Genomic DNA, 15,791 nt, shown 5'->3' on the forward strand with positions numbered 1-15,791 from the left:
CTCTTGGTCATATTTCAAAAGGACTACCAATTAGTTCCGATTACTTTAACAGCGTCCCCTTATGCATATTGAACCAATGGCCTAACAACTTTTTCATTTAGGTGTAGGAACATTTTAATTCTGAAATAGCAAACTATGAACTATTGTTTGATATCTTTTGAAAATTTCAGAATAAAACAAAATAAAACAAGCATTCTGAGAGTATTGCATGGCAATACATAGTCCAATACCAGTTAAAAATTCATTGTATTAGAACAAAATGCTAACTTGATCTATAACTTGTCATGGTGTAAACTATGTAACAAATATCAAATCAATATCTTCAAGCATGACTAAAAAAAGTGCGGAAAACTGATTATTTAAGTGAATTTTCTAAGTCCAAGGACCATAACTCTGCACAAAATCATCAGAACGGAACAAAATTCGAACTTGATCTGTAACTTGTCATGATAAAACTATGTACCAATTATCAAATCAATATCTTCAAGCATGACGAAAAAAAGTGTGGAAAACTGATTATTTAAGTGAATTTTCTTTGTCCAAAGACCATAACTCTGCACGTATTAACATGACCAGAACAAAATCTAAACTTGATCTGTAACTTGTCATGATAAAACTATGTACCAATTATCAATTCAAAAAAAGTGTGGAAAACTGATTTGACAGACAGACAGACAAACGGAGTGCAAACCTAAGTCCCCTTCGACTTCATCGGTAGGGGACTAATAAAGTCCCCTTCGACTTCATCGACTTCATCGGTAGGGGACTAATAATTTAGAATTGATCAAAATCAAGCATTTTTGTCTGGCAAAGTTTTTAGTCTGTATTAAACAAAATAAAGAACATGTGATTTCATTTAAACTATAAAGTTAAAATAAAGAACTGCTTTTGGTATCCTTTCTGTGTTAAATCATCATAATTTCATAAATGATCCTTCAAAACACAATAATAGGTTAAATAATTTAGTTTACTATAAATTCAGAAATTATTGCGTGCATTTATTATTGTGATTTTAGGAAAAGCTGCATACAGATATATTGAATTTCATGAATCAAATATCAGAATCAGGTCGTATTATTGCGATATTCAAGGAGTCGCATTATTCGCATTAATAAAAACCTCACAATAATTTCTGAATTTACAGCAGCTAAGCAATTTCAAAGAAGGCTAAATTTGACTTCCCACAAGGTTTAGTGTTTCAAAGGATGAGAACCATAAGAATTAAACAATTTGAATCTTGAATTAATAACATGCAGAGATGTTTTTAATCTCTCCAGAAAAAACCCAAATCCTTCATCACATTATTCCTGCAATTTAGTTAAAACTGGCCAAGGAGATGGTCAATAATGAACCAACCATAATGACCGATGCACAATGCTGGCCATAGCTGTCAATAAGTTACGATACAAGTGAGCTAAAAACTAGCACATTTTATTCTGTGCTGAAGAAGTGAAACAAACACTAAACAAGTTTTAAATAGATTTTATTTGTGATTTTGAAATATGTTTTGCAAAATCTAACATTGAGTTTTTTTTTATCATTTTATTTCATGTCATATCAGAAATATATGGGTATGCTAACTTGTCTAACAAGTGATTCTCACACCATTTTATATATTTTTATTTGTGAAATGAAAAATATAGTACTCCAAAAAAAATAAGCTGCATTTATTTGCAAGACAATCAAACACCTGTCTCATATTAATCAAAAGCAAGTAATATTATAGAAACTTAGAGAGCAGTGATGATAAAATTGAATCCATGTACGACAATTTCATTAAATTACCATGATTAAAATTTCAAATGGAATGTTTTATGAGAACATTGATACACAATATAAAAAACTTTAACAGCCAATTTGTTAAATAGCAAAGCTGTATACAACCACAATTTATTAATACAAAAGTCAAAGAAAATCTATGAACTTTGATTGGTCAATGTAATGGAATTCTGATCACAGCAAAATAGTTAGAAATGTTCCCGGACCAATACATGCATTCCGGTACTAGATCCAGATAATGTTATAGAATAATTTAAAATAACATATTTTCATCAAAATCAATGATATTTGCAAAAGTGAAAATTGAAAAATACTCGAGACATCAATAAAGGCAGTATACATTTATGGCCAATAATAGGAGAAAAAGACTTTTGAAAATAATTAAAATTTCATCACAGCTAGCTTTAACTAGGACTTCAAACTCCACTTTTTATGTACATGTATAAAATATAATTCAATGTATAAAAAGGCAGTAAGACAGGAATGTTGTGAACTTCTTATAAATGTAAACAAAATTATTTTGAAAAAGGATTTTGTACACAAATGAATAATTTGGTACAGTTTTGTTTAATTTATCTAAAACAGTTTATCTAATTTATGTAGAATTTTACAGTCCCCTTCTTGAAAAATGAAACCTTTTGTTCTTGATTTTAGAATTTGCATAAAAATTATTTGTACAAGTTTTGAAGAAACTGTGTTCAAGTTATTTAAAATTAAGTATTATACAATTCAATATCATAAATAAAATAACTTAAAAACTACACAGGATGAAAAATATTATGATTTTATCATAATTCTGCATCATTTATACGCCACACAAAACATAAAAGTTATAAAAACTACAAAGACAATTTAGTTTTTAACAAGTGATAAGACAGTTCTGTACAAGGATTTGTTTTCACAATAAATAAAACAACAGATGTTAAACTGGTACTGGAGACATATTAAATGACTAGAAGTAGATAATTAAATAAATAAATAAGTACTCTGGCATTAAAATGGACAGAATACGTAACTTTATTGCATCTTGTCTCAAACTGAATAATAAATAATGTAATTGGTGAAAGATGAATTAATGAACAAATTACTGAGTAGATATGTATTGTGCTTTCATTTGTTTGTCATTAAATTGCATAGTGTTAAAATGGATTAATAAAAATTTCATTTTCTTTGGGATATTGAAAATTATTTTTATTCAGTGGCAGCTGCCAAATTTGTATATGGAACGCCTAATAGAAAAAGTTCAAAAAATACGAAGACCAAATGTTTTGACATTACCTTACAAGGAAAATGATATGGTTAGAAGAGAATAGATTGGGTCTGACTCCTCTTAAATAGTGACTGCCATTGGAGCAGCTAGATATGACATAATAACAAACTATATGTAAATATTTATGGGACCTTTTGTGAATGGGCATTTGTGTGCATTATAATGGTCGATGGGTAAGAAAGTCAAAGCACTATGGATGCATATATAAGCTTAAAAGTGAAAATCTTCATGGAAACTAGGGTTTTTACATTATCAGATATTTACAAAGTACAATTTGTAACTTCAAATAAACAGATTTATTGTCATCAAATGTTTTTATTACAAATATTAATTTTTCTATAACAATTATTATTTTTGTATAAGGGGATTTTGTGATATATGAATTTTTAGTAGTTCTATTAGTCGGAGTTTACCATTGAAAGTTGATCACTGAATAAAGAGATCAGTACATGTGGTTGTCGGTTTCAAACATTTTCCATTTACCACAACATTGTTCAACATTGAAAGAAAAAAGATGTCTTCAGAAAACTTTCCATTGTAAGAACAGAAAATATTTGACATTTCAGACCAAAAAAGATTGATCTTCAAACATCATTAGGTCCGTCAACACAAAGGAAGTCAGTTGTATAGGAACTCAGAATTGGTATAAAGACAGATAATCTAAAGTTTGATTTTATTTGGAACCACTGTGAAACACTTAGGGACAATTCACTACTGGTAAATCTTATCATGAGAACCACTGTGAAACACTTAGGGACAATTCACTACTGGTAAATCTTATCATGAGAACCAATGTGAAACACTTAGGGACAATTCACTACTGGCAAATCTTATCATGAGAACCAATGTGAAACACTTAGGGACAATTCACTACTGGTAAATCTTATCATGAGAACTACTGACTGTATAAAATCTCCTCATGTTGATCTTACATTGGATAATGAACTGTCAATTGTATATTTATACTGTTTATAATAGGTCAAAATTATAATTTTATTTTTCCCCTTACCTTGCCAACCTTCAAATTTCAAATGACTCAATTATTTAATTACCTATTGTGAAAATAAAAACTCCAATCTATTCCTGGCCTTTCAAAATTAGATTAGTATTTGGCTGTTGTAAATTTTGCTATAAAACACCCAAGCTTCCAATGAGAACTCTATGGTTAATACACTGTGTAAGGTTTTTTTTCTGCTTAATTAGCTGGACTAAAAACAGAGATGGTCAGCAACAAGGGACTAAAAACAGAGATGGTCAGCAACAAGGGAAATAAATAGGGAGACACAAACTTCAAATAAATTTCTTTGATTTTGATTATATTCTCTTTAGATTACAAAAGTTTTAAAAATAATAATAATCTGATCAACTGACCCACCCATTTTTTAATTTATAACTTGAAACACAAGATAACATTTTCTTGCCTAACTCTCAAAAATACTACATTTTTTAAAATTCAATTCTCAAATCATAAATGATATAATGAATAACATTAATGATTTGTAATAAACAATCCATGAGGTTATTATATAATAAATGAGTGTTCAGTCCACATATGTCCACATATGTGCGGCAGTATGATCACATTTCTTTGTCCATTTAATTTCATGCATTGTTCTCATCTTCCTTGTATTAGTCAATGGAAATTATTTTGCTTGATTTTAGCAATTATTGATTTTACAGCTTGAAACATAACTATATATTAATATAAACTGCACAATAATTATATATGATAGATTTTAAACAAATATATATATCTAATTTCTGAGACATGAGTATATTGTAGTCTAATCGTTTCATTAGATCTGAGCCATTTCTTAATTTACATAGTTTCATCTTTTGAAATAAAGAGTAATACAAAAATTCAAATAAATAATAGATTCTACAAAATTTATAACACGGTAGAAATATCTCAATTAGTGATAAAAATCACTTTGAAGCTAGTGCTATATTTTTTTATATATTTTTATAAAAATTTATATATTTTTGTATTTTCAAACTAAATTTTGAATACTGAAGAATTTCATTAACTTCCCCTTTTTCCGGAATTTTCGGATAAAATTTGCCAATCAGTTATGTATTAAATAAGTTTTCTAAAGTCTAATATAGACTAGATACTACAACAGTCATGTTCTAATAAATTATTAGGCTCAATTAAAGACGTATTATTAATGTCATTGCCTCATAAAATCACAATCTTAAAAGATCAAATGTAATGATACACTAGATGCAATAAATCAGATAAAGTAATGTAAAATCTTTTGGTGCTAAAAAATTCTAACTATTCAGTTCATTTTTGTGAATTATTGTCTAAAAACTAGGGTGTAATAAATATTCATATACAAAGCTGTAAATTCAATCTAAATCAACAACAAAATCAATTTACACAAAAATATCCGATGCTTACAAAAATAGAAAACTAAAATGTTGTTTTTTTTTACATTTTTTTGTTGTATATTTATAACAATAAAATCTCAACAATAATGCAAGCAGCTATCTAATGAATGAATCTCAAGGATGTCTTCTATTCAAAGTACTTGCATAAATAGCTCAATGCCATGTTGACAAAAATACAATGTCTTGCACTTTGAGTTCACCATGCTTCTCATGGTAACTATGGTAACCGAGACCTGAGCAGTTTATCACAGAACATCTTGTTTTCACTTTCTATAACATAAGCACTGGCATTTGTCCATTATCACCGCACAATTTCCAAAATTGAAGGATTTTTTTCTAGGATAGCCAACAATATTTTATCAATATACTGTTTCAGTCTTAATAATTCACGTTCCTGTTCTTGAACTTTTCCCATCAGCTATAAAGGTAAGAAAAGAAGGTACTAAATTTTTTGAAACAAACAAATTCTACCTTGTAAATACATGTATTAAAATTCGATCTTTCATATTACTTGAATTAGTAATTACAGGATTCTGGATTAACAACATTATGTCATTTCATATTGTTTGATATGTACAAAAAAATACGTAAGAGTTCCACAGAACCCAGTGTTTCGCCTACTTCTGCTGCTAGTCACAGGCTCAACAAAAATGGGGAAAAAATTATTAAACATTTTCTTATAGATACTATCTTTTGATTGTAAGAAGCTTCTGTCCAAGTTTGGTAAAAATCCAGAATGTTTTATGAATCTAATAAATGTTTTAAAAACTTTTACAGACTGTATGTAATGTTAACTGGCAGAAACACTAAGTCCATTTATAAGTAATATTCAGAAAAACAGGAAATATATTTTTACAAAATTTCCTTCTAGATACTAGCTTTTGATCATAAACTAGCTTCTGTCCAAGTTGGGTACAAATCCAGGATAGTATAAGAAAGTTATTAAAATTTTAAAAACTTTGCCAGAAAAACTAAGTCCATCCATTTATAAGTAAAATACGGAAAAACAGGATTTTTTTTAACAAAATTTACTTCTGGATACTATCTTATGATCATAAACAAGTTTGGTAGAAATCCAGGATAGTTTAAGAAAGTTATTAAAATTTCAAAAACTTTAACCACAGAGTGAATAATTGTGGACGCCGCTGACGACAACGGAATGTAGGATCGCTATGTCTCGCTTTTGCGACAAAAGTGGCAGGCTCGACAAAAAAAAGAGCAGATAAGAATTGTAAAGTGACACAACCCAAGTTGGAACTTGATCTGCGTTTTGTGGTAATGAGCATTGTGTATAAGTTTCATAACATTTGGTGGAGACAAACTTAAGTTAGAGAACGGAAACTAATTTTGGGGATGTTTTGATGTACGGACGGACAAGGGTAATACTTAATGCCCAATCCAGTACGATGGGGGCATACAATGTGAAGTAGTTGTAATGTTAACATTACACTCATTAAGATAACTTTAATGTAAAATTTGTACATGTTAAATGTGAATTAATTATAAAAGAAAAATAGTCAATTTTTGTTAAAGGGAAGATAACTCAAATACTTCAGTGCTTGCCCTAATATATTAACACCCTCTTACATATCTATAGACACTTCTCCAGAATTCTTTATTAGCCTACAATCTGAAGCAATATTTACACATTTATAGGAACCATCAGTTTTTTGTACCAAAAAAGTTTACACATGAGTTTATAAATAAATGTTTTGTATTTTACCTCAGTTTTAGTAAGATGTTCCAATTCTGAGGCTAAAGACTGTTCCTGGCTGCCTTCAGTCAAGTTTCTGCCTTCAGATATACATCTTGAAAGCAACTGTGCATTCAAGTCTTCGTTTAACTCAAGTAGACCCCTGTTCTCCTGTAATCCAATAGACTTTGATTAATCATGGGTAAATATATATTGTGTAATTCAGTTAGACTCCAAAGAAAATCAGATGGTTTCAATATTCTATAAAAATAATCATGTTGCATGAGTTCTGTACAGAATAGAAAAAAAACCAGATAAATGTTTTTACTTTGAATTTACTATCTTCATTGTATAACTGATTTGTTTTCATTCTGAATCTGCTTACAAACAATATGTTAAGGCGTAAAAACCAGCAAAACCTATTTTTTCAAAATAATTTCTAAAATTTTCTTTTGTTTATGTTTTGTTTAGTTTAATGCTTGGTTACCCACTACCCTTTTCCAATTAGTTATTGAGTCTTATTTGACTGAAAAAAGGGGTGAGCAAAAGTAATCAAAGTTATTACCCTAAAAAGGTGAAAAATGAATTTCTCCTAAGTGCAAATCAGTATGAAGCATCTAGACTACTAATATGTATATGTACTACAAATACATTTTAAAACAACAATGCAGCAAAAAAAGACATATAAACAATTTTATTTTTGTTCTGAAGTATTTCATGATAAATTACAAAGCAAATTTTACAAGGCACTTTTTTTTAATACATAAAATTCATACAAAGCTTGCATGCACAGCAATAGATTTAACAATCATTCACATTCTATTCAAATTGTAAATATATTATTTAAATTTGTTTTACAAGTAAACAGCATTACATTAAATATTATTATAGGAGGTTAAAAATAAAAAGATTTTATTACCAGTTACTTAAATTAAAATTTATGTTTTCAATCATTTCCAATTCCTTTCTTTAAAATTTAAATTTTTCAATTTGTTTTAAAAATCTGTATAATGAGTATTATATTCATTATCATGCAATCTGACAAGTTTTTATTATGTTACAATATGTTATTTTGATATTCAAATAAATAAAACAAAGTGAATTTCGTAATTCATCAAAATTCCTTTTAAAATAAAAACTTTTACCAAATAGACAATTCCAAGCTTTAAAATATGGGAATTGATATAAGTTTTTTTCCCGAACTAAATAGGGACCATGTCCATCATAAGAGGAAAAAAACAAACTAAAATGAGGTGTCATGCTAGTGTTTAAAGAGATTGAAATGTGAAGAAGCATACCACAGCAAACCATACATGTTACAAACCTGTGATAATGAATTCCATTCCACCGTTAATGCCTGATGAAATGAAGGGTTCATTTTTGTCAATTTATAACTAATTTTCAAATTCATGGGTGAAAATTAAATTTGATTTCAAAATATTTTCCATTAAAATTGGGATTTGGTTTACATTTTTAATTCTACTGATGTTTATCTTGATTAAATTAAACGACATATAACATTTCATCTCATTTCATACATATAAGCTTTATTAAAATTGTTGATGAAATGAAACCCTTCTCCAGCTTGCTTTCTAATTCAATATTGTATTAGTGAACATATGCAATATTCGTATATTGTACAAAAAAATTAAAATTTATTTGTATGAGCTTTAGATACAGAGAGAATAGCTAGTACAAATAAATTTTATATTTTTCTACAATGTACGAATATTTATCCTGCAATTTAACATGTACACTTAAACATATATTTTGTATAACTTCCCAACCATTGAATTTGTTTTTCAAAGAAATCAACATGACTTAAACATGTACTGCGATGAGGACCCCAAACTGAACAGTGACTTAAGAGTAATTTGATTATAATCATTTACTCCCAAGAGAAGCAGGATACCAGGGGACTACAAATGTATACTAGACATTTATCACTTTATGTTATCTATACACCTGTATTTGTGTAATTCAAAGGTCAATTGCAGGATAAGTAGTCTTCCATGGTGACACACAATAATTTAACCTTCATTAAAAAAAATAATTCAGACCTTTTTTCATATCTTTATCAATTAATATTGTTATAATTAGAACCCAAAAATATTTTCATGATAAAAATCTACGATGAGTGAGTGTTGAAACAAACAAGTGCTGAAAGTATTTGGTCTAATAGATTAAAAAACATAGTGTACATCTTGATAGACATGGCTAATTTTTCAAATACATAAATCGGATAAAAAACTGCTGTTATATTTATGTAGAGCTAAACGGTAAAATTTTGATATGATATTTATGTAGAGCTAAACAGTAAAAAATTTGATATAATATTTATGTAGAGCTAAACAGTATGATAAATTATTTGAAATAACTTTCATTGCAGCTTCACACTAGGGTTCAGTAACTGTCAAAAGCCAAGCAGCATGTACCATACAATTTTTTGTAACCAACCTCTTTTAATCTGTGAATCTCAGTTTGAAGAGTTTGATATCTGCCTTGAACTTGTATTTGACTGTCTCTTCTTGGTCTTACTTCTGCTTCTATTTTATACTGTCGTAATTCTCCCAATTCTTTCCCTAATTCATCTAAAAGCTGCAAGCAGTGAGTGAAAAAATCAGTATATGGTAGCATTCTTTGTAAGTTGAACAAATGATTTATTTCTGTAAAACATATTGAGAGTAATGAAATTGTTATCTTTTTGCAAATTTTGACTTTGTAATGCTTATTTTTTTGCTTCATTTTTCTGCTTTACAAATCTTTGTTTATTGAGATTACCCAATGAAGCTTACCAATGAAATTCCCCAAATTCTGTTTCAGTCCATTCATAGATAACATCTTCTAAACAAATTTAATCTGATGAGATATATTCTAAAGTTAATCATCAATATAAAGTTGATCTACATTATTTTGGTGCAGCATACTTATTCATTGATACAATTTTTCAAAAGTCACCACACCTAATGATATTTTTCAAACAATAATCTTGCTGTTGTTATTTACAAATAAAGGAAGAATGTGTCCATGGGACACAGATGGCCCCAGCTTGTAAATATGCAAGGTCAATGTACAAATTCATACCTATTGACATTTTGCTTTCTCACTTAATGAGAACAGTGTAAGTTACACCACCCAAATTTGAACTTGATCTGTGTTTGGTGGTAATAAGCATTGTGTATAAGTTTTATAACATTTACACAGAGGCAAAGTAAAGTTAGAAAGCGGAAACAGCAAATTCACCAAATTATCCTTTTAAAAAAGGCAACTCAAGGATGGAGAAAGTGAAATTCGAATTTGATCTGTGTTTGGTAGTAATAAGCATTGTATATAAGTTTCAGATAATTTAGTGGCAATGAAAAGTTAGAGTGCAGATAAAGCAATTTCAACAATTTTTTTTCATTTATAAAGGGACATAACCCAAGAACGGTGAATGTGACGCCACCCAAATTCGACCTTGATCTGTATTTGGTGGTAATAAGCATTGTATAAAAGTTTCAGAACATTTGGTTGAGGCAAACTTAGGTTAGAGAACGGAAACGAACTTTGGGACGTACTGACAGACAAGGGAAAACCTTAATGCCTGCGCCACTCAGTGGGGGCATAAAAGAGGAATAAAAGAGGAAAACATGTCCATAGGACACCAAGTCCTCCTCGAACTGTCATATTACCATGTTCTGTGAACCCTCAAATCTTACTTTGGCATATTATTAAACAGTTCACTTAATAATGAACATATGTACTTAGTTTCAAGTTGATGTGAACACAAACTACCTTAATCCAAGATGTTAACAGATCACAATTTCGTGAACTGTGAAATCTGGGTAAAAATCCTAATTTAGCATACACTTAAGCAGTCCACCACATAGAACATGTGTATAAAGTTTCAGGTTGATGTGACTACAAACTATTCTTTACCAAAACTTTAACTTATTACATGATGGATGGACGTGACAACAACTACCAAAGGCAGGGCAGAAAAAGGATTACGTAATTTGGCAAATTCTACATTTCTTGTTTTGATATTTTGCTAACAACATGTGTTTCCAGCAAATACAATCATCCACATTTATTTGTTTTACTTGAGTCAGTTTTGAAATTTTATAAATTCTCTTTACAACTTATCGTACATTACCTGGCCAGTAGTTTCTCGTTCTCTGTCGAACTTTAACTTTAGATCAGAATTCTCATTCATAACAGAGCTATATTCTACTTGTAGTTCTGTAATTTTATCTTCTAATTCTAATTTTTCCTGTGAAAATAAAAACAAAATCATTGATGTTTAACCTTGGTTTTTGTTTGTGTGATTTTAATTTTGTTTTTCATCTGACTTACATTTAAAAATTAGCGCAGCTGGATACGACTGCAGAGGTCCAACCCTGAACAGTTGGGGCGAAAATGGACACAATATTCCACTTGATACAGGTCTGAATTTTGATTGTAATTAAATATTTGACACATAATAGGTTTCTGACACCGAATAACTGTAGTCAAAGAACTTAGAATTGGTTATATGATTTGAATTTATATTCAATTTTTTGCTTTTGTGCAATACACTATGCTGTTGCGAATTGACCCCCCCCCCCCCCCCCCCCCTCAAAATTATTTGAAGAAATTTTCTTTTTAATATCTGAAATCTGAAATGAAAAAAAAATTGCCCCCCACCCCCCCCCTTTTCCAAAAAAAAAAAAAAAAAAAAAAAATTCTTTCCCTCAAGATATCGTCATAATCTCAATTCAAATTTCCAATGGAGTTTGCAACAATAATTACCAATTTAAATACATCATAAAAGTCTTAAATAGATAATTTAAAAGCAGTGTAAGGGAGGTAATCCAACATTGTACAACATTGTACAATTTTGTTTTTGGATTACCTCCCTTACACTTCTTTTAAATTGTCCATTAACCAGGAAACCCTTGTTTTTTCCCCTTTTTTGCCCCTAATTCCTAAACAGTTTCAGCCATAACCCCCCAAAGCCAATCCTAACCATCCCTTTGTGGTATGGAAACTTGTGGTATAATTTCAGAGAGATCCATACACTTAAACACAAGTTATTGTCTGGAAGTTACAAAAATGCTTATTTTTGGCCCCTTATTCTTTAACTATTGGTACCATAACCCCAAAATCAATCCCAACCTTCCTTTTGAGGTATTGAACCTTATGATAAAATTTCATAGAGATCCATTAACTCAAACTAAAATTATTGTGCGAAAACCAATGTGTCTTCGGACGCCGCCGACGTCATACCAATATATGACCACCAAATTTTTTGCGGTCGTATAAAAATGCTATCTGAAGGATTGTACACCAGAAATTAACCACAGTTTAGGGTTCAGAAAGTTCATCTAGTATGACATACCTTAGATATAATGTTTCATTTTCCAATGGTTCAAGAAGTAAATAATCAGGGCATGCAGCTATTAAAAATTAAATAGTGACATATCATATACAAAGACAGAACATTGTTATCAACTTAGTTCTTATTCTAGACTCCATCCACTGTGTTGTTATACCAAAAGGGCAGGTGATGTCAAGTGTGACCAGCAAGCCAACCTATTGAAATTAGTCAGTCTAACTGATGGAGATAAAATAAAATTATTTGTAGATCTTGTTTTCATTTATATGTATTCCTTCATAAATGCAATCAACTGTAACACACCTTACAAGTCTTATACTGTGGATTCATTATTATTCGTTGGATACCACTTTTCGTGGATAGCGTGGGTACTGGGGAACCACGAATTAAATGTTCAACGAATTACAAGTTTTCTAAAGGAATGTATGCAAACTTTGCCAAAGCCACACAATTAAATATCCACGAAAATGCAAGTTTTCCTCAATCCATGAAAATTGGTACCCACGAATATTAATGAATCCACAGTAGTTGTACTTGCATTTTATGGATTTTGTACTTGTACGCATTTTACACATCCTATTTTTGAATACACCCCCACACTAATCTCCCACAGGAACTAGTATCATATTTGTATGTAGTAACACTTACTATTTTCAATCTATCTATTTCACTCCTTAATCTGGGGTTTTCCATTTTCAGCAACTCATTTTCTTTTTCTAAATTCTGCAGCCTGTAATAAAAATAAATACAATTATATTTGTACATATGATTGATAGTATGTGAAGTATAATGCTGACGAAGAATACCTGTTTGTAAATATGTCTAATTATAAATGTTTTGAAAGCGATGAAGCATTTAAATAATCTATTTGTAGATTTCATGGTAGATAATCATACATATTCTTATACTGTTTCCTACTTATATATTTCAAAGGGAGACAATTTATGATATTGTTACATGGCATGAGTTCTACACCTTTGTTTTAGTAGAAATAAAAAAAACTAACCTCTGTGTGAAGTATTCCATTTGTTCAGACTTTTCCCTTTCTTGACGAGACTACAATATAAACAGAATTCCATTAGTGGTCTACCACAGCAAGGTGCAGTACTCAGATTAACACAGGTGAGATAATTGATTTTATTGATTAGACAGGTAAATTTACTATATGATTGATGGTGTGAGAAGTCTAATGCTGATGAAGAATACCTGATTGTAAATGTTTCCAGGTGAAATAAAGTTGATTATTGTAGAAACAACAATGGCTGGATTTGCATCTTGTCTATAACTAAAATCTCATGTCATCATACCAATTGTATAGAATTATGAAGTGAAACCAGAATTAATTTCCTCAAAGGAAATATTTGCATTAATATATAATACTATCAACTAATACTCAAGTGTCATTATTTTTTATTAAATCAATACATAGCAAAGAATGACCTTTTAGATCTGGAGATAAATTGCTAAATACACTTTATCTAATTGAAGTGTATAAATTATGTTGCAAAATATGACATAAAAATATAAATCAAAAGAATATTTTCCTAACTAAGAAACACTTAGTGGATATTTTTCACCTATACTATGTTATGAGGATATATCTGGTACTTTTCTGTGACTGGCACTTCCCTTTCAAGTGAAAAAGAAGTGAAACGTGCGAATTTCCCTATCAAAAAAGCATTATAAAAAAGTTTATATTTAATTTTTGTAAAATATTTCTGAAACTTAAAATTGATTTCTGACAGCTTTATCAGTTCATGGTCTGTTCAGTAAAGCATGCTGAAGGTATGAAAAATAGCCATGGTTTACATTACAATGTCGAGGTCTATTTCTAACATAATGGAAATACTTGTTTTATTAATACATTATTGCATGTGCCCTACCAGTATTTCTTTGTATTTTTTCTGTTCATCTGAAACTCTTTCATCAGATTTCACCTCAACATCTTTAACTTGTTCTTCTAACATGTGGATTCTGGAATAAATAAGAAAAACAAAATTGTAAAGTGGAAGATATATATTACAAGTATCTGCTTTTATAATTGAATTTTCAATATTTGAAAAAGAGAAAAACCTTGAAATAATCCTAAAAGGATAATCTAGATCTATCATGTTGGAATTCTTGTTATGAAGGTTAACATCAATACGGACCATCCTAATGTATTAACATCAAAACAGTCATTTAATCGAGGTCTATTATAATTGACTTTTTGTGAGAAGTACAAGCAGTATTGAGTAAAATTTGCTGAGTAAGACTGATTAAGAGATACGAGTACTTCTTTTCATTATTGATACATAATTGAGTATATAAATATATGTTTTTCTATAATAAGATCAGATGTCAGGAGATCTTCTTATTTTATGAATTTTTAATAAAGAGGACTTATTGATTTTTTGCAACATTAATATTTCAGAACATTAAAATGCTGATATAAGCATAAGAAATGTAAAGTATTACTACAGCCAGTTAATAAGCATTTTAAAGATTCAGCTAGAAATTTAGTCAAAAATATATTAAAAAAAAAAAGAACACAAGCCTAGTTTCATTCTTAGACTTTAAAAAAATGCCATAATCAAATAAAGCCTACATGCAATTAACTACAGAAAGAAAACAGCAAGAGAAACCTTATCAAGCATAGAGATACAAACTTAAAAAAAGAAGCATGCTGTTCCATACTAAATTTATGTATATTCATAGGTAAAAATGAGCAAACAAAAAGACAAATAAATATTGTACATATAACAATTAAAAGAAAAGAAAATTGAAAGGACTTTTTTAAATATATTTTTTTTTGTAATTCAAACAATTGACTGGGTATTGGCAGGTGTTACAAAGATCCACAAAACATGAGTTAACAGATTAACAAAATAAATAACTAAAATCTGAAAGGCCACAATATAAATGCAAAATAATACATAAGTAATTAAACAATAAGCCACTACATTTTACTACCATCAACCACTATAATATGTGCATGCCTTACCTGTCAACAATACTAGAGAAAACAAAATGTGACAAAATATACATGAGACAAAAACTTGGTATACTACCCATCACATTATGCTAAACGTATAATAGTATAAACTTACATATTAGACAAGTGTTTGTTCACATGCCTAGAACATAATAGGTATCAAAGAAAATTGTAGTAGAAAATGTTGAAGAATTTCTGAGATTTTACAGCATTGTGAAAATTAAGAGATGTAAGCAACTATAGGTCATTGTTTACAGGTCATTCTCCAAAGTTTGAATTGATAATAATCAACTAATCAAGATATATGCTTCTCTGATAAATCTGT

At 29.4% G+C, this 15,791-nt stretch overlaps 1 protein-coding gene across 7 annotated transcripts in view; it reads right to left on the reverse strand.

Annotated features, from left to right (window-relative positions):
* Positions 1-1,466: 1,466 nt before the first annotated feature.
* The window catches only part of LOC127708962 (rab11 family-interacting protein 4A-like), a 37,231-nt gene continuing 22,906 nt past the window's right edge, over positions 1,467-15,791 (reverse strand). For 4 of the 7 annotated variants that reach the window (XM_052214188.1, XM_052214187.1, XM_052214185.1 and 1 more), the window contains 8 exons: positions 14,376-14,466; positions 13,499-13,548; positions 13,141-13,222; positions 11,272-11,388; positions 9,594-9,734; positions 8,461-8,493; positions 7,167-7,307; positions 1,467-5,861 (listed from right to left, as the gene is read on the reverse strand). In XM_052214188.1, coding sequence (XP_052070148.1) covers positions 5,745-5,861; positions 7,167-7,307; positions 8,461-8,493; positions 9,594-9,734; positions 11,272-11,388; positions 13,141-13,222; positions 13,499-13,548; positions 14,376-14,466 — 772 coding nt within the window. In that variant the 3' untranslated portion in view covers positions 1,467-5,744. Of the gene's footprint in view, positions 5,862-7,166; positions 7,308-8,460; positions 8,494-9,593; positions 9,735-11,271; positions 11,389-13,140; positions 13,223-13,498; positions 13,549-14,375; positions 14,467-15,475; positions 15,488-15,581; positions 15,609-15,791 lie in introns of all 7 variants that reach the window. The other 3 variants (XM_052214184.1, XM_052214182.1, XM_052214186.1) reach the window with 3 other exon arrangements.

This window comes from Mytilus californianus, unplaced genomic scaffold, assembly GCF_021869535.1.
Source record: "Mytilus californianus isolate M0D057914Y unplaced genomic scaffold, xbMytCali1.0.p SCAF_7, whole genome shotgun sequence".
NCBI lineage: Eukaryota > Metazoa > Mollusca > Bivalvia > Mytilida > Mytilidae > Mytilus > Mytilus californianus.